Below are 25,180 nucleotides of genomic sequence, written 5' to 3'. Positions count from 1 at the left end.
TCTGCGGTTGAGCATCTTTACTGAAGTGGCTGCTCTGTGGTTGAGCATCTTTACTGAAGTGGCTGCTCTCTGTGGTTGAGCATCTTTACTGAAGTGGCTGCTCTCTGCGGTTGAGCATCTTTACTGAAGTGGCTGCTCTCTGCGGTTGAGCATCTTTACTGAAGTGGCTGCTCTCTGCGGTTGAGCATCTTTACTGCAGCTGTGATTTGGGCCGTGGGGCACGTTGGTGCATCAGGGACGAGCGCTTTAGCAGGAAATCCCACCAGCCCCCATTTTCACCCTGCCTCCTTTGCTGGGATGAAAGTGCTGAGCAGAGTAAGACATGACTCCTCATCTCTCCCTCGCCTCCCTGGAGTAATGAGCTCACCTCCCACTGCTTCCTGTACAGTGCTAGAAACAGGCTCTCCGGCGCGGAGACAGGAAGTGATGCGGGTGCCCTTACAGGGGCCGGCAGACGTGGGAGACATGACGGCGTCTGCAGCCGCGGCTGAACGAGTGGGAGTCACAGGAACCTCCGGGGATGAACTAACTAAAGAAACAGCACAATACTGACTGAAGATGTCACGCAAAAATCGTACTCGGTGATGAATAATGCAAACTGAAATCTACTTTAATTTCAGCGCTACACGAAAAATCAATTCTGTGCTATTTTCAATACCTTGGGCATCACAGGTCTTGATGCACAGTTGGTCAGGGGAATTATTAGTGTTTCACACAAACACATGCAAACTGTTCATCTGTGCCTGTATTTATTAGGATTTGTCTGTCTCTTACATCTGTGTGTGTGTGTGTGTGTGTATGTGCACATGCGTGTAGGCCTATGTGAGAATGTGTGTGTGAGTGCATGTGTGTCTCTTTTATGCGTTCTTGTCTGTACCAGAATAACCTCATGGTACAATATCTACCATGGTGGGACAGAGCTATGTTAGAACCTGTTTTGCATTTCAAGTAATTTGCTAAAAAAATCTGATTACTGCAACGTTTCAGCGCTCTATTGTACTGTTTGTACTTTTCCCGGAATAAAACCACAGCGCAGCATAAGACAAGACTCATCCTGCTCTCTGACTCCCTGGAGTAATAAGCGCACCACCCACCGGATCCTGCGAAGTTTCAAGAGCGTGCGGCGGCATTCGCTCTAATTCGGAGGCAGGAAGTGATGCGGGGCGTCCTCACGGGGGGGTGGGAGGAAGTGATGCGCGGGCGGACAGACGAGCGCTGCTGACACACGGCAGCGTGGGATTTGTTGACGACGGCGGCGGTTCTGATAGTCGCCGTCGTTCCCGCGTACAGTAAACAGACTCATCGGGCCACGCAGCGCACGGCGGGGCGGCCTGACCTCCCCGCGGTGTGTGAACGAGCGCGTGTAGGAGGCGGTCAGGCTGCCGCTGAGGCGCGCACTACGGCTTATTAAGCGAAGCTAAAATAAACTGCCTGTATGAGGAGAGGGGAGGAGACGGACACCCTCTGAACCTTTTCCACTTCTCCCAGGGCTCCCGTTTACCCCGCTGAAAACGGTCGCCCCTGTGTGTGCAACAGAACCTTAATTCCTCTGGATTAAGAACTGTAATATAACGCGTTTAAAAACTATTTTACATTTTTCTCTTTTATCTAACTGCCACGCTATCCTCCTGAAACAGGTGTTCTTATATTAGAGTGTTTTCGCGCATGCGTGTTTCTACAGATCCTTAGGTGCGTTATTGCAGTGTAAAGCCTCAAGCCAGCTTTGTTCATGGGCTTCCACCATCTGTCCCCTGTCTCTGCCGCTATTCCTTCCAGGAATGGCCATAAATACACACTATACTCACAAATTACAGCCATCAGCCATTTGCAAGAATCTCTCTCTGCAGCACACATAAAATATTACTAAAAGAGAAACACAAACACACACACACACACACACACACATGCACTCACACTCACATTCACACACTGACTCACACTACACTACAAGAGAGCTTGGCCCTACAACAATTTTAAATGAATACTTCTTACCACCACACCAAAAAAGCTAAAATTATAGAGAATAAATAATAATTAAAATATATGTCCTAATATAACTGTCCATACCAAGCCTGTGGATGGCACAGATTCATTATTTTGTATTCAGTCGCTGAATACCCTTTAACCACAGTGAGAACAATACATTGGAAATAGCTAAGCGCCATTACCTTGATCAATCGGCCACGGTCAGGCCGAAACTGGTCAACGTTGACCGAACGTTGACCGAACGTTGACCGAAAGGGCTAATTTAATGACCGAGTTGTCCTGTCCATGAGCCAACATTCATGACAGAGGAGAGAACGGAACTATTACTCAGACAAACCCATCTGAAACAGCATATGGAGTTTTGACAGCGTGGAGCGGTTTCGTAGATTAGAAATGTTGCTTCCCATTTAAAAGTGTCACGAGTTTTAAGCTCTGAGGCAACACAATGCGAGAACTGCGCAAGTGTGGAAATATCAAAGAAAAGGGAGAAGAAAACACTTCCAACAACTTCAGGGGGAAAAAATCAGAAAGAAAAAAAGAGAGGGAAATGCACTCAGGGCTCCCTGTGGATTTCCAGACAGTGGCAAAATACTCAAACACAACTGACATTCAATGCAAAACATCATTACCCAGCCAAGCTCCTCAGGCCATCGCACAAGCTCTAACATTTCCTTTTCCCTTTCACTGCTCTGGACAAAATGGCTGCGGAGCGTTTCTGAGGAGCTCACAGAGCCCTCAGTGGTGTAAGCACTGCAATTAATCAGCCCTGAAGACCGAGCCATAACATTTGTTTACCGTTCAGTCTCTAAACATTCAAACCAAAGGCACTGCAGTGGTCTGCAACACACCTGTATCTCCACACTTACGTTTCACTGGCAGTTGTTCACTTAAAGAGATACACACTGGTCCTTCCTCAGTGCTGTGTCAGTTATGGCCCTACACACTGACTGAAGAAGGTCCTTCCTCAGTGGTGTGTCAGTTAAGTCCCTACACACTGACTGAAGAAGGTCCTTCCTCAGTGGTGTGTCAGTTATGTCCCTACACACTGACTGAAGAAAGTTCTTCCTCAGTGGTGTGTCAGTTATGTCCCTACACACTGACCGAAGGTCCTTCCTCAGTGGTGTCAGTTATGTCCCTACACACTGACTGAAGAAGGTCCTTCCTCAGAGAAACATCGATTGTTGCCCTGCTTGTAAAGAAGGTTTGAGGGGATTAGAAGTAAAGAAAGAACGAAGAAACAAAGTGGAAGAAAAAAGCTGAAAGGGGTGGAATGATATTTGGGGTATGAGAGAGAGGTAGAATGGCCAGGATGGAGGGAATGGTAAATGCTTGGAATTTATATAACGCCTTTAACCAAAGCGCTGTACAATTGATGCTTCTCATTCACCCATTCATACACACACTCACACCAATGCCGATTGGCTGCCATGCAAGGCGCCAACCAGCTCATCATGAGCATTTGGGGGTTAGGCTCAGGGACACTTCGACACGCCCAGGGTGGGAATCGAACCGGTAACCCTCTGACTGCCAGACGACTGCTCTTACCTCCTGATCCAATGCCGCCCTGATAGTATGGGAGCAGAAAGAGGAGAGGGGACTGGGTTGTGTCTCACCTGGTTGAGTTTCTTCCACAGGTTGAGCACTGGGGAGAGCCCGTTGGACCAGATCTCTCTGTCGAATTTGGACCCAGCTGCAACCGACCGGCTCAGAATCCTCAGCTGGGAAATCACCTAGGAAACAAGCGCCATGGTACTGTAACATATTTTTTCCATTGCAGTAAAATTAGCTTGTATGAAACTGTGGAACAAAATAACTTTCGCACAATAAATAGGCTAAGATAAACATACACTACAATTCAGTTTGCAATACACAAACAAATATAGTCTGCTTGTACTAATCTAATCAAAAGGCTTACAAATAATTACTTTCCATATTTCAATTGTAAACGTACGTGGGCTAGAGATTTTGTGTATGTTTCCTATTTATATTTCCCATCAGTTCCTCAATCTGATTGTATTCAGAATATTACAGATTTGTGATGACTGCGAATCATAGCAATATACGGATTCATTACGTCCTATAAACACCTAATTGGAAAGAGATTCTTAGTTTGATTAGTCCAGCCGATTTGAACCGGCTGTTTTCAGCCTGAGAGCCTGACACCTGCAACCCATCTGCTGACGGCCACGTGTTTGTCCCGTTCACAGGGGCAACATGACCTCACAGAGCACCAAATCTCACGCCACTCTGGCATCAACCATTTCCTTCCATGGATTTGTTTTCCAGTCCTGAAATTTTATTTTCCATCCACTTCTGCAAAAAAACATCTAATTCATAAAACTGAAACATTTATACTACTTGTGAAAACATTTACCTATGTTAATTACACATTATAAGCAAACGTTGAGTTTTAGCACAATTGGGATTAATTATTATCCAAATCTGGGTAAGAACAAAATCGACTATGTCCACAAGCTCATAAAAGCTATCCCCAAGAAGGAAATCTTCTCCTTTCTGTGAATTTTGATAAATGAAGTGCTATGAATCATGTGAGACACGCGGTCATGGAGAAGTTGAGAAGAGAAGCATTAGTGATGTGCAAAAGGGGTTTTTCCATCTTCAGGACGACAAAAACTAAGGCGAAACATTCTTCACAGCTGGAGGTCATATGTGATCTTTTTGAGTGCCTGTTTGAAAAAAGTCACGGATGGATTTCAATGGAACTCGGGGAAGCTGCAGATGGATTTGAATTTGTGGAAATGACTGCATGACAGATGAGAAGCTATTCACTCCGCAGAGCGCTACATGTTTTTGACATTTTTGGCCTCTTCCCCGCGGAATTTCATGAGGAAAAGTTTAAGTGACAAATTGCAGAGATGAAGTGTGTCAGTCTCTGCAGGTGTGCACTGACGCGGTGGTTTGATCAATGACAAACTGCAGCAAAGAAAAGAAAGAAAGTGAGAAGCGATTCAGCGATGCTTCATTCTCTCCTCTCCTCTGATGAATGGGTTTCATTTGCTTCGGCCGGACTTCGCGCTAACATTCGATTACCCGGGCTGGCCTCCGGAGCAGAGGCAGCGGAGAAAGGGGAAGCTCTCCTGGTCTGGAGATGACTGTAATTCAGGCCGAACTGCTGTGCAAAGCCGCCCTGCTGTGTCCAGTCATGGGTTTTACAGCTCAAGGTTTTATAGCGGAGCGGCGCAATTACACATAAAAACAGCGCCTAACGAACGATGCGCATCGCGGGTCACGGATTGCAAACTCGACAAGAAAAGTTGGCCTTTCACCGCTCCGGCTGCGTGACGGCTGACAGCGGGGGCGTGGAGGGAGGGGACGGAGGGGCCGCCGGGGCTGACAGTGACAAATGGGACGGGGAGCGAGAGCCGGCCCCGCCACGTCAGCCTGGATTGGCCGAGGGCCCCTCGGGGGGGGAGAGGCGCGGGGTGGAACCGGTCTCTCACAGCCTCGTTATCCCTTCACCCCCTAACGAGCGCGAGGCCTCGCCCGCGGGGAGCGGGGCGACCGCGATGGAACCGCGACAGGCCATCTAGTGACCGGGGTGGGAGAGCGACAGGCCTCTAGTGACCGGGGTGGGACCGCGACAGGCCTCTAGTGACCGGGGTGAGACCGCGACTGGCCTCTAGTGACCGGGGTGAGACCGCGACTGGCCTCTAGTGACCGGAGTGGGACCGCGACAGGCCTCTAGTGACCGGGGTGAGACCGCGACAGGCCTCTAGTGACCGGGGTGGGACCGCGACAGGCATTTAGTGACCGGGGTGAGACCGCGACAGGCCTCTAGTGACCGGGGTGAGACCGGGACAGGCCTCTAGTGACCGGGGTGGGACCGCGACAGGCCTCTAGTGACCGCGACAGGCCTCTAGTGACCGCGACAGGCCTCTAGTGACCGGAGTGGGACCGCGACAGGCCTCTAGTGACCGGGGTGGGACCGCGACAGGCCTCTAGTGACCGGGGTGGAACATTGACAGGCCTCTAGTGACCAGAGCGGGACCGCGACAGGCCTCTAGTGACCGGGGTGGGACCGCGACAGGCCTCTAGTGACCGGGGTGGGACCGCGACAGGCCTCTAGTGACCGGGGTGGGACCGCGACAGGCCTCTAGTGACCGGGGTGGGATCGCGACAGGCCTCTAGTGACCAGAGCGGGACCGCGACAGGCCTCTAGTGACCGGGGTGGGACCGCGACAGGCCTCTAGTGACCAGAGTGGGACCGCGACAGGCCTCTAGTGACCGGGGTGGGACATTGACAGGCCTCTAGTGACCAGAGCGGGACCGCGACAGGCCTCTAGTGACCAGAGTGGGACCGCGACAGGCCTCTAGTGACCGGAGTGGGACCGCGACAGGCCTCTAGTGACCAGAGCGGGACCGCGACAGACCTCTAGTGACCGGGGTGGGACCGCGACAGGCCTCTAGTGACCGGGGTGGGACCGCGACAGGCCTCTAGTGACCGGGGTGGGACCGCGGGAGGAGGTGGGGGGACCGGGGGGGTGAGGTGGGTTTGGTGGGAGAGACTGACAGTGTTGGACGTGATCGGCGACTGCATTATTAACGTTAAATCAGATTAGCTATCGACCACACGCACTGCCAAAGTCAATGAGGGGACCTACCACCCCCCGCTCCCCCTGCCCTTGGCCCCCGCGTGCGGTGAAGGGTTGGGCGTTAAATGTGATATGTTGCTGTCGGGGCAATAAAAAAACAGAGCTAATCTGGAGCATGACACTGCGTGCGCGGAGAGAGAGCTCCAGCTCGCCGACGGGAGATCCCCGGCCTGCCGTTCCCAAGCGCCGACCACGTGAGCAGTGCATGATGGGACTGGGCCAGCGCACCTGAGGAGGCCCTCAGAACCGGCAGGGGACGGCTAATAAAAACATGAAGGCGTTAAATCCCAGTAAAGAGCCCGGATTACTGGGCTGGGATAAGCAGCTGTGGGACAGTGAAGGAGGCGAGTGAAGCAGGGCCTCGCTGTCTTTGGCTGCGGTTCAGACGCACAGCGGCCTGTTTAAACCTGAGATCTCAGCGCAGACACTCGTCTCTGCTCAACACCTGAGGGGAGAGGGGAGAGAGCCAGCCCACCGCAGCGAACAGAACACTCCTTGTTCTCGTCTTCACAAGAAACAAAACCATCATTTCAGCATTCATTTTTTTCCTTAGCACAAAAAAAATTACTGATTGCCAACCACCAGGCCATGTATTGTAATATGGGCTTCATTGCCCAGTTAATCAACAGGCCAGTGATTGTATTTACTACGCAGATCTGCTGCTCATTGTTGTGTGTGAAAATCCCAGGAGATCAGCAGTTACTCAAACCACCCTGTCTGGCACCAACAATCATTCCACAGACAAAGTCACTTTTCTTCCCCATTCCGACATTTGGTCTGACATATTGACCATGTCTGTATGCTTTTATGCATTCAGTTTCTGCCACATGATTGGCTGATTAAATATTTGCATTCACAAATGTCACTGCCAGACCAAATAGAGTTCGCCCTGCTACGAGACTGCCCTGTTTCATCAACTTCATCCACCCTTAGCATTATATGCTAACTGAACCCAACCACTCTGCATTCACGCTTCGTGCTAATACAGAAAATGTTAATATTGGTTTAGTAAATGAAACGGCATCCTAAGGGCCGTTTATATGCCCATTTGTATTGCGCTTCAGCACCTGCATATAATAATCATGTCTGAACCAAAATCATTCTGTAACCCCCCTCCCCACCCCCCCACCCCAGCCCTGAAGATAAGGGCTGCCTGAGAAACAGATACATACATTAAAAAAATCACATCACATCATACAGGCGATGAAGGGAACACAAACGCGGGGCATGGGCAGCGATCGATACGCCCTGAAGCCGGAGACAGGAGCAGACTGTCCGTCAGAAGCCGCAGTCACATCCGCCAGCCAAAAGTAGGTAAATAACGAGATAAACCCGCAGCGTACGGGGGAGGGCCCCCGCCCTGCTGACCCCAGCTGAAAAAGAAAAGTCTGGGGAGGAGATGAGAGTTCTCGGGGCGCGCACTGCATCATCGCTGACAACCAAATTCTAATTACGTTCCGGCTCACAGATTTAAAGCGCTTTTTATTGGCCGCCCATTGAATATGCTGCTGGGAGGCAGGCCGGTGATTTAGAAGGGATGGCTGCGAGATTAAACGCACGCCGCCGCCACCCCCCCCCCCCCCCCCCCGCACCCCACCGCACGAAAAATGAAATAAATAAAAAGGGGGGCGCAGTTCATTAGCATGTAAGGATGGCGGGGTGGGAGCGATCGCAGCGGTTTACGCTCTCTTTATTAGCCTGCCCGATTTCATTGATATCGGGCCGCTCCTATTGTCAACTGCATTTTTCACTCCCTCCCCGCGACGCGCCTCGCCCCGGTGTCCCCGCAGGAAACATCCCTGCCTGCTAAAAATAAACGGCCTTTCGCCACCGGCCGTCGTTATTTATTTATTTATTTATTTATTTATTTGAGTGGCGGTACGGGGGGTGCGGTGCGGTCAGGTGGCGTGAATCACACAGCGTGAGCCGAGCCCGCCCCGGGCCGGGGAGTGGCCCCTGTGGCCCCTGTGCTCCCTCCACCGGTAAATAAGACTCCCACGTCTCCGTACTCATGGGCCCGCCATTTCGGAAAGGGACCACGTGCCCCCCGGACGTGGGCCCCACCACCCAGCGCGGGCCCTCCCGGCTCGGTCAGGCTGCGATTCCCCCCTCGTGCCGGAGGTCTCCGGACCCCCACTCGGACACGCCCGGCCGGAGCTGCGGTTTGAGGGAGGCCGTATTTCAGCGGAATGGCTCCTGTCACCTCCTGGAGGCCGGCGGGGCTCCCTCTCCCCTGACCCGCGTGCGGGAGGGAGGTTCCGGGGAGATCCATCAGCTCCTAATCTCCAGTTAGCTCAGGCCGTTACTTGACCTGCCCAACAAGCCCGGCTACAGGGGCCGTCGTGGTGTCCATCAGTTATTTTTGGCGTGCCCCCGTGCCCCTCCTGCCCCACGCTCGACCCTCGCTTCGCTCCACTTGCTGCTCTGCACCAGCAGGAGATCCTTCACCTGCCTGTGCTAGTGGGCCTCGCCCGTCACTAGCCTGAGCAGCTAAAGAAGCTCTCCACCAGGAAACAAGCTGTGGAGGAGCCTCCTTTGCATTATGGGATGCTGCTGGTGTCCGACGCCCAGCAAAACCAGCATGTAGCGGCTCAGGTACTCTCTCTCACCCACTGTTTCACCGTCAGAGAGAACTTTCCCCTTACAGTAAGCAGCTCAGCTTTTTTGTTTTTGTGAGATGTACACCAGCTGGTCTCTCATTAGTGTGAAAACTTGTATTGTGGTTACACAGCACCATGTGTTCACTAACCTCAGTGACTAACCATAGCACAGTACATCTCCCTGTATTTACTAAGCTCAGTTATACACTTATTCAACACCCTGTATTCACTGACCTCAGTTATACACTCATTCAACACCCTGTAGTCACTGACCTCAGTTATACACGTATTCAACACCCTGTATTCACTGAGCTCAGTTATACACATATTCAACACCCTGGATTCACTGACCTCAGTCATACAGCATTAACATTAACTGACTCGGTGCTATACAGAACCTTGCATTAACTGACCTTGGGGCGGTATAGAACCTTGCATTAACTGGCCTAGGTGTTATATAGAACCTTGCATTAACTGATCTCGGTGTGGTACAGAGCCCTGCATTAACTGACCTCTGCTGTACAGAGCCCTGCATTAACTGACCTCGGTGTGGTACAGAACCTGCATTAACTGACCTGGGTGCGGTACACAGCCCTGCATTAACTGATCTCGGTGTGGTACACAGCCCTGCATTAACTGACCTCTGCTGTACAGAGCCCTGCATTAACTGACCTCGGTGTGGTACAGAACCTGCATTAACTGACCTGGGTGCGGTACAGAGCCCTGCATTAACTGACCTGGGTGCGGTACAGAGCCCTGCATTAACTGACCTGGGTGCTGTACAGAGCCCTGCATTAACTGACCTGGGTGTGGTACTGCATTAGCTCTGTAATGTAAGGCATTAGACGGCGGCCTCAGAGGGCTCACAGTGGAGACTGTCAGCTGAGTCGCGGTGGAATGAGAGGCAGTATTTTTATCCAGATGAATTGTGGGATCAATAGACCACCTGCTGGGGAGCCTGATTGGCAATTTGGCCAGTTCAACACATGGCGCTTTGCCAGGCGGCCAATGGGCTGCTTAATGACAGCCACAGGGCCCCGGTCAAGCAGCCACCCAGCGGGCTAATGTCTGAAATACCCACTTTATTTAAGAGCACTGTCAAAGTGCAGCCCAGACACATAAAAGACCCCGCACTGCGTTTTGTTTGCTTGATAGTTTTTCGTTGAAAGAAACCCAATTTGTCTTTTATGCAATGGCCGTCGTGCATATTTTTATGATGTCTTTAATTCCTGCAAACTACATTTCCATTGGTTCCACTGATTTATAGATTAACACGGTCGGACACGTTTCTACTGTAATTCAACCAGACACTATTCATTTTGAGCTTAATAAGCTGCCCACTTATCCAATATTGCCTTTTACTTTGGCTTTAATTGCGGAGCCCTCTCTGTTGAATATCTGCGCTGAGGGAGACGGAGAGGAGATCTCAGGGAGGGACTCCGCCGGCCCGGTTCATTCGAGGATACGGCGGTGTTCAGCCCGGAAGCTTCCGCAGCCACAGCACGCGCTCACAACCCGCCTAAACGCAGAGCGCAGAGGAAGGACACGCGTTCTGTTTTCTGTGCGGCGAGAGACGGGTTCATTCTGTTCCCCGTGTTTTTCTCCGGAGCCGTCCTCTCGGGACGTGCTCCCATTCGCGCCCCCTCACCCCAGGGAGGTGTGCGCGGGCAGGGCGCTCGAACCTCTGCGAGGACAGGGCGGAGGGGGGGTTAGCACGGACGTGTCGTTCGGCCCTGCGGAGGCGCCCCACTGCAGGACTGACCTGAGGACAGTCTGCTCTGATTCTGCCGCCCACACGGAGGGGGACTGCTGCGAGACCAAACAAGCGTGTTATCAGAGCAGCTGTAATGGGGAACTGCAGCAGCATATTTAAATGACTAGCCCAGCGCCACAGGCTGCTTTCTGACAAAAATCCCCTTATCTCTCCAGCTGTCCGTCAAGCGCGCGTGCAGACAGGGGGCAGGCGGTGAGGAGCTGAGGTCAGAGCTGTGCAGTGCAGAGTGAGGGACACACACACACACTCTCACTCTCACTCACACACACACACCACACACACACACACACACCACACACACACTCACACTCACACTCACACTCACACTCACACTCACACTCACACACACACACACACACACACACACACACACACACACACCACACACACCACACACACCACACACACACTCTCACACTCACACTCACACTCACACTCACACTCACACTCACACTCACACTCACACTCACACACACACACACACACACATATACACACACACACTCTCACTCACACTATCACTCACACACACACACACTCTCACTCACACACACACACACACACACACACACTCTCACACACACACACACACTCTCACTCACACACACACACACACACACACTCTCACTCACACACACACACACACACACACACACTCACTCTCACACCACACACACACCACACCACACACACACACACACCACACACACACACACACACACACACACACACACACACTCACACACACACACACACACTCACACACACACACACCACTGCTCTGTATCTCCACAGCCTAACATCAGCATTCCCAGAGACAGCATGTTAGACAACACACATACAACACACAGAAACGCACACACACTCAATAACTTGCACAGAGCCCCAGACACCCTTACCCACACACACACACACACACCTCACTCTCACTCTCTCTCTCTCTCCCGATAATGAATCTATTGTATTAATAAGGTGTAACTTCCCCTTTTAATCTTGAGATTACCCATCAATACCAATTCCCTAAATAACCTTCTGCTTTCAAATCCACTGCCAAGAAACCGCACTTCTTCCCCGCGATGAACATAACCGTGCCTCTTTCATTAGGGAGACGTGTAATCTTCATCTTCAGCAGACCCCGCCACCTCTCTACCTCATCCGTCATACGGCCATCATCATTAAGATCATCATCATCATCGCCATCATTCTCCGCTGCAGCTGTGCACACAGCAGAGCCGTCGGGGAGGACAGGGACCCGATCAAAGCGTGGCCCCGGGCCCGGAGAAGAGAGGGAAGAGGGTTAGCTCCTCTGAAGCCGCTTTTCCCGCTGACGCGGCTCAGCTCCCGCGCCCAATTCCCGCTCAGGTATTCCGCACACGACGTTCCCCTTTTCCATCGCCGGCGTGCATTTTAATAAAGGAGGCTTCGAGCCCAGAGCGAGGGGGAAACGAGGGCCCGGACCACTTTCTGAGCGCAGGAGAACGACGCCTGCCTCCTGTCTAAACTGCACGTTCCCTATCCGACCCCTGCAAAGAGCCTTCTGCCAGTCAGAAGCACCAGAGCTAACGGGCTCCATGTTCTGGCAGGCGGGCGCCGTCACACTGGTGAAGTGGTGTTTTCCTCATGGACTGTGACGTGCCAGAGCCATTTGGCACATTTGTGATTTGCCATGGACCTAAGTGGGAGGACGGTCAGTCGGGGTGTGCCAGTCAAAACCTTCACGTCAGTCTCGTCTGCGATCTGCACCGCTGCCTCCCGCATCCTCAGACCCGTGTACAGCGGACTTTAACATGCCAATGCGTGCATGTTCACAGCCTATTCAAAAGCCAATCCACGGTTCTCATGGATCATATGCTGTCCAATTTGGTATTGATATAAATCACGCAAGCTGGGACAAATGCACACTTATGCATTTATAATTAATTGACATTTTTCTTTTTCATTATTTTAATTCCTGTATTTATTTGTTTTTAATTGTTTGTGGCTCTGCACCATGGTCCCCGGGGTACCGTTTCATTATTTTTCTTACACTCGTCGGAAACAAGAAGAATAACAATAAATGCAACTTGCAGTGAAAATGATAGCTACAAAGTATTACAAAGTATTACAAAGTATTGATAGACCGCATTGACAAAAAGAGTTTGATGATTAAGGAAATATTTGGCAGCAATTGCTCTTTTTGGCATAAGAAATGTAATATGTAATATCAACAATGAACATAAATGAACAAAATAATTAGCATTTGAATTAAACAAGTCATTATCATAAATCATATCTGTCTTAGTTCACGCCAACATAACTGAGCAGCCTAATGTGTCTTACTGTTGGAAATGTTATAATCAGCTTGAACGAGTTATATATAAAACGATAATATTCCTGCAAAGAAAACAGTTTTTTAGCTTGTCTACTTTATTTCAAATTACTGATGAGAACGAATGTCATGTCATTAAGATAACTGTTTCCAGCACATTTTACAGATTAAAATAGCTCTGAGAAACAACAACAGAAGAAAGTTATAAAAGAGACCTAAACTGCAGTGTTTCTATCATTTGTGCCAGTACAGTATATGTAAGCAACATGCATTACTTGCATTAGTTATCTCCTCCAAAGCTAATTTAACATCATCTGAGAGCAGTGAATATCAAAGATGCTGATACTGAGCAACAACAAACCATGTTATTGTTTTGTCTGGAGGGCATCTATATGTAGCCCAAAATAAAGTTCATATGTGGGTCACGCTATTTGTGGAGACAAAATAACCAAGGAGAATGTCGCTTGCAACTGCCTGTTTTCTTCCCTTCTAAAAGAAATCACTCAGTTTAAGCCATGCCATTGAAAACTGACCCATAATACACGTTTTATTACATTTCTGACTGAAGAAAATTTGAACTAATTTCTTGTGGCTCAATTTTTTTTTTTTTAAGTGACAACCCAACTCTGCACCTCCCGCTAAACAAGGTCTTGGGAGAAACCTCTGATTAGTATATCCTTATCCTTGTCTTCCATTGCAGCGGTACTGTAAACTACTGGAACTGGCAGTATGCCCTGTACAGCTCTTAAAGGGAATGAAACCAGGTCATTTCATTGGTTATGAATGAATCCAGGTGCAACACACCCACTGATGACATATTCAGCATAACCCAGCCCATTTTTCACCTGCGTGGCACGCTTTGAGCTGTGCGCATCTTGCCTCTGCTCATGAAAATACCAACACTCTCTATCTACGGCCTACAGGCACTGGCACTCACTGTACCTACGCGCCCGGAGGCACTGATTCAGGAAAACAGAGCCCCAAGGGTCAAAGAAGTCACAACCCTGTCACAGTCTTGTCAGAGGACTCTTCATTTACGGCACACACACGAGATGGATTATTCTGACCTGTGGTAAGGACAGGTCTGAGTAGCACTGCGCACAACCTCCCTCTGTCTTTGTCAGCTTGTTACGGCTCCACCGCAAATTAGCTAATGAAGTGCCGTTACGTTTCCTTGCGAGAGACGTTTACAGATGTGCAAAACTGCCGTCTGGTCCCAAATGAATGGCACACCCTGAATATGCAGCCACAGAGGAGTGGTCTGAGGACAGCGGTGACAGAGTATCGTTTTTCTTACCGACGGCTTCAGAGAAGACAGGTAACCGGCTGGATGCCAGTTACAGGCAATTTCTCTGCCCTGAAATGTATCAGTGTTAGGGTCTGCCTCTGATGATAACTGCACACAGACTCACTCACACACACACACACACACACACACACACACACACACACACACACACACACACACATAAATGCAATCAGGAGGCTACTCTCAGGGTAGCAAAATAAAGAGCAGCACGGCCAGCATCACAAAAGTGATGAAAAGAGAATAAATAATCCTCATCACCAAGACTCTCTCTCACACACTCATGCATGCACGCACGCACGCACGCACACGCACACACACAAGATGAAATGCACAAATACGCACGGACACACTCACCAACACACTCAAATTTACATGCAAGGGCGTTTGTATAAACACACACGGGCAGAAACTAAAGCACCCACATACACACACAGCATAAGCATGCACACGCGTGCTCGATGCGTGTGTCAGCATCCCGTTCACAGGGGTCCATCTCTCCCGGGAAGTGCCAGCGTACAAATCGCACAATCATCTCCAAAGTGCTTTTCTTTAAGGGCATTAACTGGCCTGACCTCCCCCAAAGCTTTCTCCTGATGCTCCATCGCCACTGGTAACCGCCTTTGCTTTGGAAGAGCTGGACACCATCTGCATGCTGGGAAATGCAATCAGGCCCGACAGAGGCTTGCAGGGCAAGTCTTCATTTTTATGGTGGGGGAGAGGACAACAGGGATATTGCCATCATGAGTAATGGTGGTAATATGGCAAACTTTCAATATGCATGTACATATGTACACACACGCACGCCGTGTAATGGAGATGACTACTACACGTCGTCATAAATAAATAAACGTCCTCAGCTAAGTAACGTGAACGACCATCTGAACAGGGGATAAATAACAAGAGGCATATACAGGGATATATAAGGCAATAACACTTAATCTCAGGTTGTTTAGCACAGCTGCCTGCACTCAGAGGTGTTGAGCACTAGATGGGCTCACAAGGACCCTCGACTGTCAACTAGATCTTCAGCTTCGGAAGTAGGCCAAGGATTCGCCTGAAGGACCCTGTCACTTAGCGCCTCGGAGACTGAATATCAGGTGAGCTTATGTCCTTCAACATTAAAGCATTATGTGTGTGCCTGTGTGCAGTATTAGTGTGTGTGTGTGTTTGTAGGGTGTATATGGATGTCCTGCATCGTTAATAGAAGCACTTTTTTCTGCATGAACCTCAATTTGAGCAAAGCTGTGATTACGACCATCAAGAGCTCCATAAAAATAATATTCTGAATCAAACTTAAAACTGCAGGAAGAAAATGTTTATTAATCAGCTTACAGCTCACAACACAGACACACCTAAACACTTTATACACACTGATGTGAACACACACACATATGCTGAAGTGCGTGCACACGTACACAGACACGTACCCCCACCATAAAAGTGTTTGGACACACAAGCACACACTCACACACACTCATACACACACAAGCCTGCACGTGCACATGTACAAACGCATGCATGCATACAAAAACACATGAACATGGACACACTCACTCCCACTCCCACACACACACACAAACACACACAGAACGTTCCTTCCCTCCTGGAGCGGAGAGAGCAGTCTAATAATGCCTGGCATGCAGACGGTGTAAAGATGAAAGTGAACTCCTTGAAACTGAATGAAAGTGATGGCGCTGAATCTTGACTGTGTGAATGTTAAATATTCAATGCGCTTTGTGTTTAGAGACCGGCACCCAGCACACAGTCAGTAATGACTCCAGAGGCTGCTCTCCTCACTGCCTTTCTGAGCTCCAGCGAGCAGCCTCAGCACGTCCCCAGACCCCAGCCGCTACCATCCGTTCCCTCGAAATGACATTATTGGACTTAACCCGCGTCTCGCTCTGATGTCCCCGTAATGAAGCGTATGCATATATATACTGCGCGAGGTGCATTTCTGCATGTTTCATCAGGAGCTGAATAATGCATGGGCTTTGTGCAGGGCCGCGGTACTGGTGCCAGACACTGCGGGTCCTGCTAAAGAGCGCCGCGGCACTGCTACACGGAGCCCGGGTCGCCCCTCCGCGCTAAAGACCACGACACGTCCACCTCCGGTGCCGCTGGCCCACGCCAGCAGCAGGGCTTTTATTCCCGCGATACTCCCAGCGCCTAGCTCACATTCCCGTGAGCGGTGAATCAGACCGCGGGTTTGGAAGGCGCCCTTTTCTGACGAGAGGGGCGTGGGCGGGCAGTGGAGGGAGGCCACTCGCTCTTTCACCTTTCAGTTTCCCTGCCCGGGAGAGACGGGCGCTTTGGACGGCGGCGCTAACACGCCTTCAGAAGGCCGCTCTGCGTCGGCTACCCCGCGGCGTCTCGCTCTGTCGGGGAGAGCCGCGTGGGAAGCGCGCGCCCGCCGGGCTCCCGTCCGTCTGACCGCGTGAAACGTCAAGCGCTCTTCAAACGCGTCCGAGCGGCGTCAGAACGACGTAGCGGCCGAACCGAACAGAAACAAGCACGTCCGAGCTTCGATTTTTATGGAATACCCGATGAACCGGGGGTCACGCCGAACATTTCCATTTAGCGACGGGCTTTAAGCGCGAATCCCGCCGGACTCTTCGCTCCCGTTTAGCATGCAGTAAGTAATGCGTTTAAGGCACTTATGCAGAATGAGAGTTCGACCTCTGCTTTGCTCCTCAAGGCTGGTGCCAGCGAGGGACGGAGAGGCAAAACACACAGCGTGTGTGGGCCGGCGCCAACGAAAAAGTTCAAGAGTGGGCAACGGTCCAATGGCAGCTGACAATGACTGGCAGACCACAGTGAAGGGACACAATTTTACCAGCGACCTCCACATTCCCGAATGTTGTCAACGAGTGAAAACAGCACTTAGCCCACCGTGAGAGCTGCGCCCGCTTCAGCTGTAGTGCTCTCGGCATGGGCACGGAGGATATATCAGTGAATTAAGGGCAGGCACGACTACAAGTAGAATCCCAGAATGGCAGAAACAGGAGGCAGAAAAATGACATTTGGATTGAACATGTCCTGCGAAATCTTTAGCTGAAGGCAGAATAAATTTTGGCACGGCGGTCAGTGTTGAGTCTAAACCCGCTCGGTTTCCCGTTCTTCAGTTCGATATACAAATAAATTAATCTAGCAGAGCTAAATCAACCATTTTAGAATACGAGAGGGAGCGGCCATATAAATAGCTGGTTTTAATGGCTGAGTGCCCTTGAATGGCAGGGATTTAGCAGCGTCTTGAGAAGTGAAGATGCACTGGAGAGTGGAATCTGCCTCACGGACACAGGCACGTGCTTGTGCGCTGGTTTGATAACGGCCTCCATTTGTAAAAATTATGCTGCGCTCGGCAGCCTCCGTTTCTGCCAGAGGGGCTCGTTTCCGGACCGTCGCCGCACAGGAGCACAAGCGGCGACCTCCCGACCTATGCAAATTTCACAAAAACTACATGAATACATAAGCACGTACGCGTGCGTACACTCGGCAACAACTTGAGCCGTAATGATCTTCCAAGAGCTCGGGAAGTAAGCCCATCCCGCTCTCCTTAACGACCGGGAATTCAGGTTGCGTTTCGTCGGGCTTCCCGCGGGAAGAGCAGGCGGAGGTCTGAATGCCGACTCCCATCACGGCCTGATCCCGACACATCCCTCTTAGATAAACACGTGTAATTATTTCGCGGTGAGAATCCTAGGCGGGAAGCCAGCGCCACTTTGTCTTAGTCACCGCGCGACACGAACGCTAATACGTCCCCGCGCGCCATTAATTACTCGCGGGGAATGCCATTTCGCCGGTGCGGTTCCGTCATCTGTATCCCAGGCACACACCGCAGACCCCTGGCTGTTTTTTTATTGGCTTCCCGCCGCGGGTCTGGGCGTGGCCACTCCAGTGCTTTCCGTGCGGTTAGAGGGGACCGGAGCGCACAGGGAACCGAAACCCCACGCTCTCCCCCCAGGAGAGACGGGAGAGGAAGTAACATTCATTTTGCTTTTCCTGTAAAGGTGTTGACATGTGCCGGGTCTTCGAGGGCCTGTCATTAACCCCAAAGCAACAGCGCGGGGACGTACCGCCTTTCCCCCGCACCTGTCTGTAAAGATGACTCACCGCATCCAGGCACTGTTACATACAGCTGACAACAAACGACTGCGAAAACCTCCCATTTTCAAACAAGGAATCTTAAGTGCACTAAACCTGGGGATTTGAATTCATTAAAGATGATGCTGCAGAAAAAGAAAAAAAGAACTGCCCTCAAGATACAAGACACCTGAAAAAAAGATTAATGCATTTGTAATTACTTTTGAATTCAAGGTAGCAGTCCTAAAATGAATAGGGACAATAGAAAAGCAATTCTTGGCGGTTATGTCTCAACTTACGAGAGTCTCATTACAATGTGATGTTTATATTTACAGTAGGCACCACATCTCTACTGATGAGAACTAATAAAGAGAGGCCTGGAACAAGTTCGCTAAATAAATTAAATACACCACCATGCACACATTTAACACAATCTGCCTGAATGGCTTTAAAATAGGCCCCAAACCCCAAAAGGTCTAAATCAGCGTAATAAACTGAGAGACAATGCCGGGGAAAGCCACTGTATCGGCCCCTGTAATTGTAATGAATTAAAACGCACAGCTGTAAAAGCTCTAATTAAAGTCACAAATCCCCAGGAAAAAAGACACAGTGTAAATGAAGAATGTGTGTGGCCTTCAAACACAGGATGGATACGGTACACAGCATAACACAGGCACAGGGGTGCGGGGGAAACGGATCTGAACAGGGAGAGAACAGTGTGTGTGTGCGTGCTTATGGGAACGATAGGGAAAAGAAGACAGCAATAATAGTGAATTTCTGCTGCACACAAAGGCAGTACAGCAATAAGCATTAACTCTCTCTGATGCCACATTCTCTCTGGCCGTGCATTTCATCCAGCCTCTGAATGAACAATAAATGTGTTCAATTATTTCTGCCGCAATGAGTCAAAAAGCATGTATCAGGAAAGATACCCAAGTACTCCCATATTTCAACACTTACAGTATTCTAATGCTGCTGTTTCTGTGCTCATTTCAGAGAGAAGGTCTCTGTGAGCACGGTGGTGTGTGCACAGAGTACCCAGGCTCATTTCAGAGAGAAGGTCTCTGTGAGCACGGTGGTGGGTGCACAGCGTACCCAGGCTCATTTCAGAGAGAAGGTCTCTGTGAGCACGGTGCACAGCGTTGTCAGGTGTGACGCACTGAGAGGGGTTAACCTCCAGTCACCTCCACCACCTGAGCCTGACCCTCGTCAGAAGCACACAATGCCAAGCTCACTTCTGTTCCCAAAAGTTGCTCCCTTGACTGCGGTTTCTTTATACTTTCTTTTAAAAATCCAAAAGGCACTGTGTTCAGCCTGAACGGATTGGCACTCCGGCTAGTGTTCAATTCAGCCTCCAACGTCAATTCAGTGCTGACAGCTAATCCTATTGCTATAAGCAATGCTGTTTCTTTAGTTCCCCGAGTCATTCCCAGATTCAATAAAGCACAATACCCACAAAACAAACAAACACACACGCACGCACGCACGCACACACAAACAAATACCCACACTCACACGACACATGCATGCACACACACATGTACTCATACACACACACACACACACACACATATATACATACACAGTTTCGCTCGGTTGATATGGCCAGTAAAAGGCCCAGTTAAATGAGTCTGATAAGCTCCCTGGAAGCACGCCTCCTCGCTGTGACCCAGGGCACAGGCAGTGTTGATGTGCAGACAGCTTCACACAACAGCAGCACGCTTAGGGGCCATCCACACCACAGCGCTCTGTACGTAAAGCTCCTATCACACACTCCACACACTCTGCCTCACTGTACCTCCACTCAACGCTTAAGAGCGCGTTAACACTTTCTGCAGCGGCCTAAGAAGAGAGCAGTCGGCTTCAGCCGAACATAAAAGGCCAAGGGGGTCTCCCATACTGTTATCCTCCAGCCTCTGGGCGTAGAGCACCTCCCTGTCAGCGCGGAGCCTCTCCCGTCTCCAAGGGCCTCCCCTGGACAGCTCCCGTTTTCCACAGGAAACCTCTGCTCTCTGGCCCCGCAGGTTCCAGCGGGGCCCCCGCCTGCGTCAGAGCCCCCGTCCCCGTCCTAACAGTGTGGCCCGCGAGTTTGATCCCGTGGAATGCGCCGGCTCAGCGCATACTCTCCCAGAACCCCCGGCCCGCCCGCGCTGAGCGATTTACCCGCCGGCCCCCACCCGCGCCCCGAAACGCCCGCAGCAGGGCGAGGAAGAGGAAGAGGAGGAGGAGGAGGAGGGAGGCCAGCATCCCCAACCGGCCCCCCGGGGGCCCTTATCTACGTCAGCCTTCGTCTGCTTTATCGGCTTCAGCTATCTGCCATCTCAGGGCTGAATCTGTCACCAGCCTCTGAGCCTCGGATCAGTACCCGGGGCTCTCTCTCCAATCACGTGTTTTTACCTCCTATCTCCTGGTTCTTTGCCTGACAAGGAAATCAATCCAGGTCTGTCATCTTTAAAGGAATTCACAGCCATGTTCTTTCTAAGAGCTAGATGCTGAAGTTGGAAGCTCCCAAAGTTTTCCTGAGCAAGAAAACATGAGCGTATCATTTGCAGAATGCGTGACATAAAAATGATTGATCCACCTCTCTCTGCCACGCATCTGGCACGTCTGTAACTGACGTGGATTCGAACGAACGTTTGAAGGAGTGAGGACATTCCATTTGCCTAATTCACGTTTTCTCCGTTCCTCCGTCTTTACCTCCTTTTCTCACTTGCTTTTTTTCCCTCCCCATTGGGTGGAGCTAGGAGCAAGGAAAGGACGATGGAGGTGAAAAGAAGTGATTGGAAGGAGCCCCTGTTTCAGAATAGAGCAGCAGGTTTGGGGGGAGGGGTGGGGTAAAGGTGGAGGAGCCGTACCTGGGTGCTGACGATGCGCTGGGAGGAGCGCTCGATGTTGGCGGGCAGGCCGAAGAACCCCGGTCTGTCGTCCTCGGGGAGGTTCTCAATCACACTGCGGTAGTCCTGAAACACAACACCCCTGTGAGAGCCTGACCCAGGACTGCACCGAGCCACCTCCACCCCTCTCTCAGTCTGGAGCACCTGAGCCACCTCCACCCCTCTCTCAGTCTGTAACACCCGAGCCACCTCCACCCCTCTCTCAGTCTGCAGCACCTGAGCCACCTCCACCCCTCTCTCAGTCTGTAACACCTGAGCCACCTCCACCCCTCTCTCAGTCTGTAACACCCGAGCCACCTCCACCCCTCTCTCAGTCTGGAGCACCAGAGCCACCTCCACCCCTCTCTCAGTCTGGAGCACCAGAGCCACCTCCACCCCTCTCTCAGTCTGCAGCACCTGAGCCACCTCCACCCCTCTCTCAGTCTGCAGCACCTGAGCCACCTCCACCCCTCTCTCAGTCTGGAGCAGAGCCACCTCCACCCCTCTCTCAGTCTGGAGCAGAGCCACCTCCACCCCTCTCTCTGTCTGGAGCACCAGAGCCACCTCCACCCCTCTCTCAGTCTGGAGCAGAGCCACCTCCACCCCTCTCTCTGTCTGGAGCACCAGAGCCACCTCCACCCCTCTCTCAGTCTGGAGCAGAGCCACCTCCACCCCTCTCTCAGTCTGTAACACCTGAGCAACCTCCACCCCTCTCACAGTCTGGACTATCACCTGAGCCACCTCCACCCCTCTCTCAGTCTGGAGCAGAGCCACCTCCACCCCTCTCTCAGTCTGTAACACCTGAGCCACCTCCACCCCTCTCTGTCTGCAGCACCAGAGCCACCTCCACCCCTCTCTCAGTCTGGAGTACCTGAGCCACCTCCACCCCTCTCTCAGTCTGGACTATCACCTGAGCCACCTCCACCCCTCTCTCAGTCTGGAGCAGAGCCACCTCCACCCCTCTCTCAGTCTGTAACACCTGAGCCACCTCCACCCCTCTCTGTCTGCAGCACCAGAGCCACCTCCACCCCTCTCTCAGTCTGGAGCACCAGAGCCACCTCCACCCCTCTCTCAGTCTGGAGCAGAGCCACCTACACCCCTCTCTCAGTCTGGAGCAGAGCCACCTACACCCCTCTCTCAGTCTGGAGCAGAGCCACCTCCACCCCTCTCTCAGGGACACACCTCGGCCCACACAGAGCGCACCGCTCACGTCCCGAGACGACTCTCAGACCTCTGTGGGCAATTCGCTTTCAGCTCACTGCCTCACGACTGCCAAATCAATGCTGTCTGCAGCACACTGACTGCTTCATTTACTCTAACTGATTAACTCAACCACAAACACATTGCACTGCACTTAAAGACCTGTAAAAACGGCTCTCTGAAAAGGTAATAGTACCTGAATATGCATATGAACAGCTGTCTGAAGCTTCAACAACCTTATCTTATCTTGCTAATGGAAGAGTGTAATTGAACACGGTAGCTAAGCTAACTATGACTGGCAGAATTGTGTATTAATTATGCTAATTATCCGAGCACACGGACCAGGATGCTGCAGGAGTTGGGCAGGCTCATCTGGGAGGGGAAAGCCAGGCCCTTCTTGCCGCGGCCCTGGGGGCCGGAGATGAGCCTGGAGCTGAAGAACTGCTGCAGGTAGGAGCGCAGGATACGCAGGTCGCTCAGGCTGTCGATGCGTCCACCGTAGATGGCGTTCTCCAGAAGCCCGTGCACAAACTCCCACTGGATCTCCTTCGCCCCTGAACACAGCAGCCAGGCTCTGGTTTACACTTCAACACTCACTGTACCATTCACCTTACCCTCCACCATTCACCTTCATCTTACACTTTAACACTCACTGTACCATTCACCTTACTCTCCACCATTCACCTTCATCTTACACTTTAACAGTCACTTCATCATTTACTTTTTCACTTTAACATTCACCCCTGTTTGATGATTTATAAAAGCTGTGAAAAATAATATTACATTTATCATCATTTCGGTAAGCTGGGAATAGCCATGTACCCTCCATCTTTATAGTAGCTATACTTTCTACAGTCGGGAGTGGAGACAAAGCCATTAATCTCTTTTGCATTAATAATGCACAGCATTACAATATCACCAAGAAAAGGCCACTATACATCTCCACATACTAAGGTTTCCTTTGTTGTCCATGTCCATAAGAACAGAGGGTGGGAAAGGCTGTGACTGATGGGAAGGAATAATGCCTTCTGATAGAGTGTACTGTAAGATAGAAGAGTCTCTCCAAGACAAGCAGATCTGAGCTCCGCTCACTATAACAACACCAGATCAAAGCTCACCCTGACAATAAAACGAAAACCGTTCTGACTTCATAATGTTTACTCTGAGATGAGCTGGAGACGGCAGAGGCTCCAGTCCGCTTCACTAACCGTCAAAGAGCCTGTCGATGATCTCGAAGCCGGCGCGCAGATCCGAGAGAGAAAACTCGTAGAACTTCGTCCAGCCCTGGAAAGAGGGGAAATAAACGTGATTAAAAAAGAAAATCAAACATTACATTACATTATTGGCATTTGGTAGACGCTCTTATCCAGAGCGACGTACAGTTGATTAGACTAAGTAGGAGACAATCCTCCCCTGGAGCAATGCAGGGTTAAGGGCCTTGCTCAAGGACCCAACGGCTGTGTGGATCTTATTGTGGCTACACCGGGATTAGAACCACCGACCTTGCGTGTCCCAGTCATTTACCTTAACCACTACGCTACAGGCCGCTCTTTATGAGCAAACGGACAAAGCTCACGCACCAAACAAAACAGGGCTGCGTAAAAACAGGGTACGTGCTTCCCACTGCTACCTTGGGTGTACACAGAGGACACATTTGAAAGTGAAGCGGGTTGCGGTGCCCGTATGGGAAGGGGGGATGAGCGCTGAAATGAATCTCAGATGGAGAGATGCAACTGAGCGCAGACAGAGAGCACAGCTGTGCCTCCCAGGAAGCCCTGCCCTGCGCTGCTCTTAAACTGGAAACTCATTTATGATGCAAATCCTGGCCGAAAATTAATTTCCGAATTATTACAATAATGAATTCCAAATTAATCCTCCTCGGCCTTATTTACAGTTTGGCACTTTGTTATCAATCAGCCGCAAATCCGATGGCGGATTGTAATTGGAATGACCTTAAGGTTAATTCACTTCTGGCCTGGCAAGATGAGACCTCACGTACAATATTTAAAAATAAAAAATAAATAAATAAATACACAAATACAGAGGGGATGTTTATTGAAAGCGTGACGCGTTGCGTTTAATAAACGGACTTCACTGAACACGCAGCGCCAGTGCCGCACTGAAGGGGGCGCCAGACGGAGCTCCCGCCCGTGGGTCAGGCACATGCCGACGCCCTGCAGAGCTGGGACTGTGCTCACATGTCAGACACCTGACCTCCGGGATAACGCACGGGTTGAGATGCCGACACTGCAGATGGGGACAGATGGGCTGGGACCATGTTCCTCTGGGGGGGGAGTGGGGGGCGTTGAAAGGACTGGGACAATCTCATTTAATCTGAATGACGCCCTGGGGCCCTGGGGCCCCGTGGCTTCTGCAGACAGCCAGCTCGCTGTGCAACCGCTGGTCTGAGTGGTGCGACCACATGCTCTGGGAAGAG

General features: G+C 50.9%; 1 protein-coding gene across 5 annotated transcripts in view; it reads right to left on the bottom strand.

Annotated features, from left to right (window-relative positions):
* Positions 1–25,180, bottom strand: part of dync2h1 (dynein cytoplasmic 2 heavy chain 1) — a 169,881-nt gene that overhangs the window by 27,601 nt on the left and 117,100 nt on the right. For all 5 annotated transcript variants that reach the window (XM_061216771.1, XM_061216770.1, XM_061216768.1 and 2 more), the window contains exons 81-84: positions 23,952–24,027; positions 23,086–23,297; positions 21,526–21,630; positions 3,600–3,716 (exon numbers count right to left, since the gene is read on the bottom strand). In XM_061216771.1, coding sequence (XP_061072755.1) covers positions 3,600–3,716; positions 21,526–21,630; positions 23,086–23,297; positions 23,952–24,027 — 510 coding nt within the window. The remainder of the gene's footprint in view (positions 1–3,599; positions 3,717–21,525; positions 21,631–23,085; positions 23,298–23,951; positions 24,028–25,180) is intronic.

This window comes from Conger conger, chromosome 13, assembly GCF_963514075.1.
Source record: "Conger conger chromosome 13, fConCon1.1, whole genome shotgun sequence".
NCBI classification, from domain to species: Eukaryota; Metazoa; Chordata; class Actinopteri; order Anguilliformes; family Congridae; genus Conger; species Conger conger.
The sequence above is the reverse complement of the archived record's forward strand: the minus strand, read 5'-3'. Positions and strand labels throughout refer to the sequence as shown.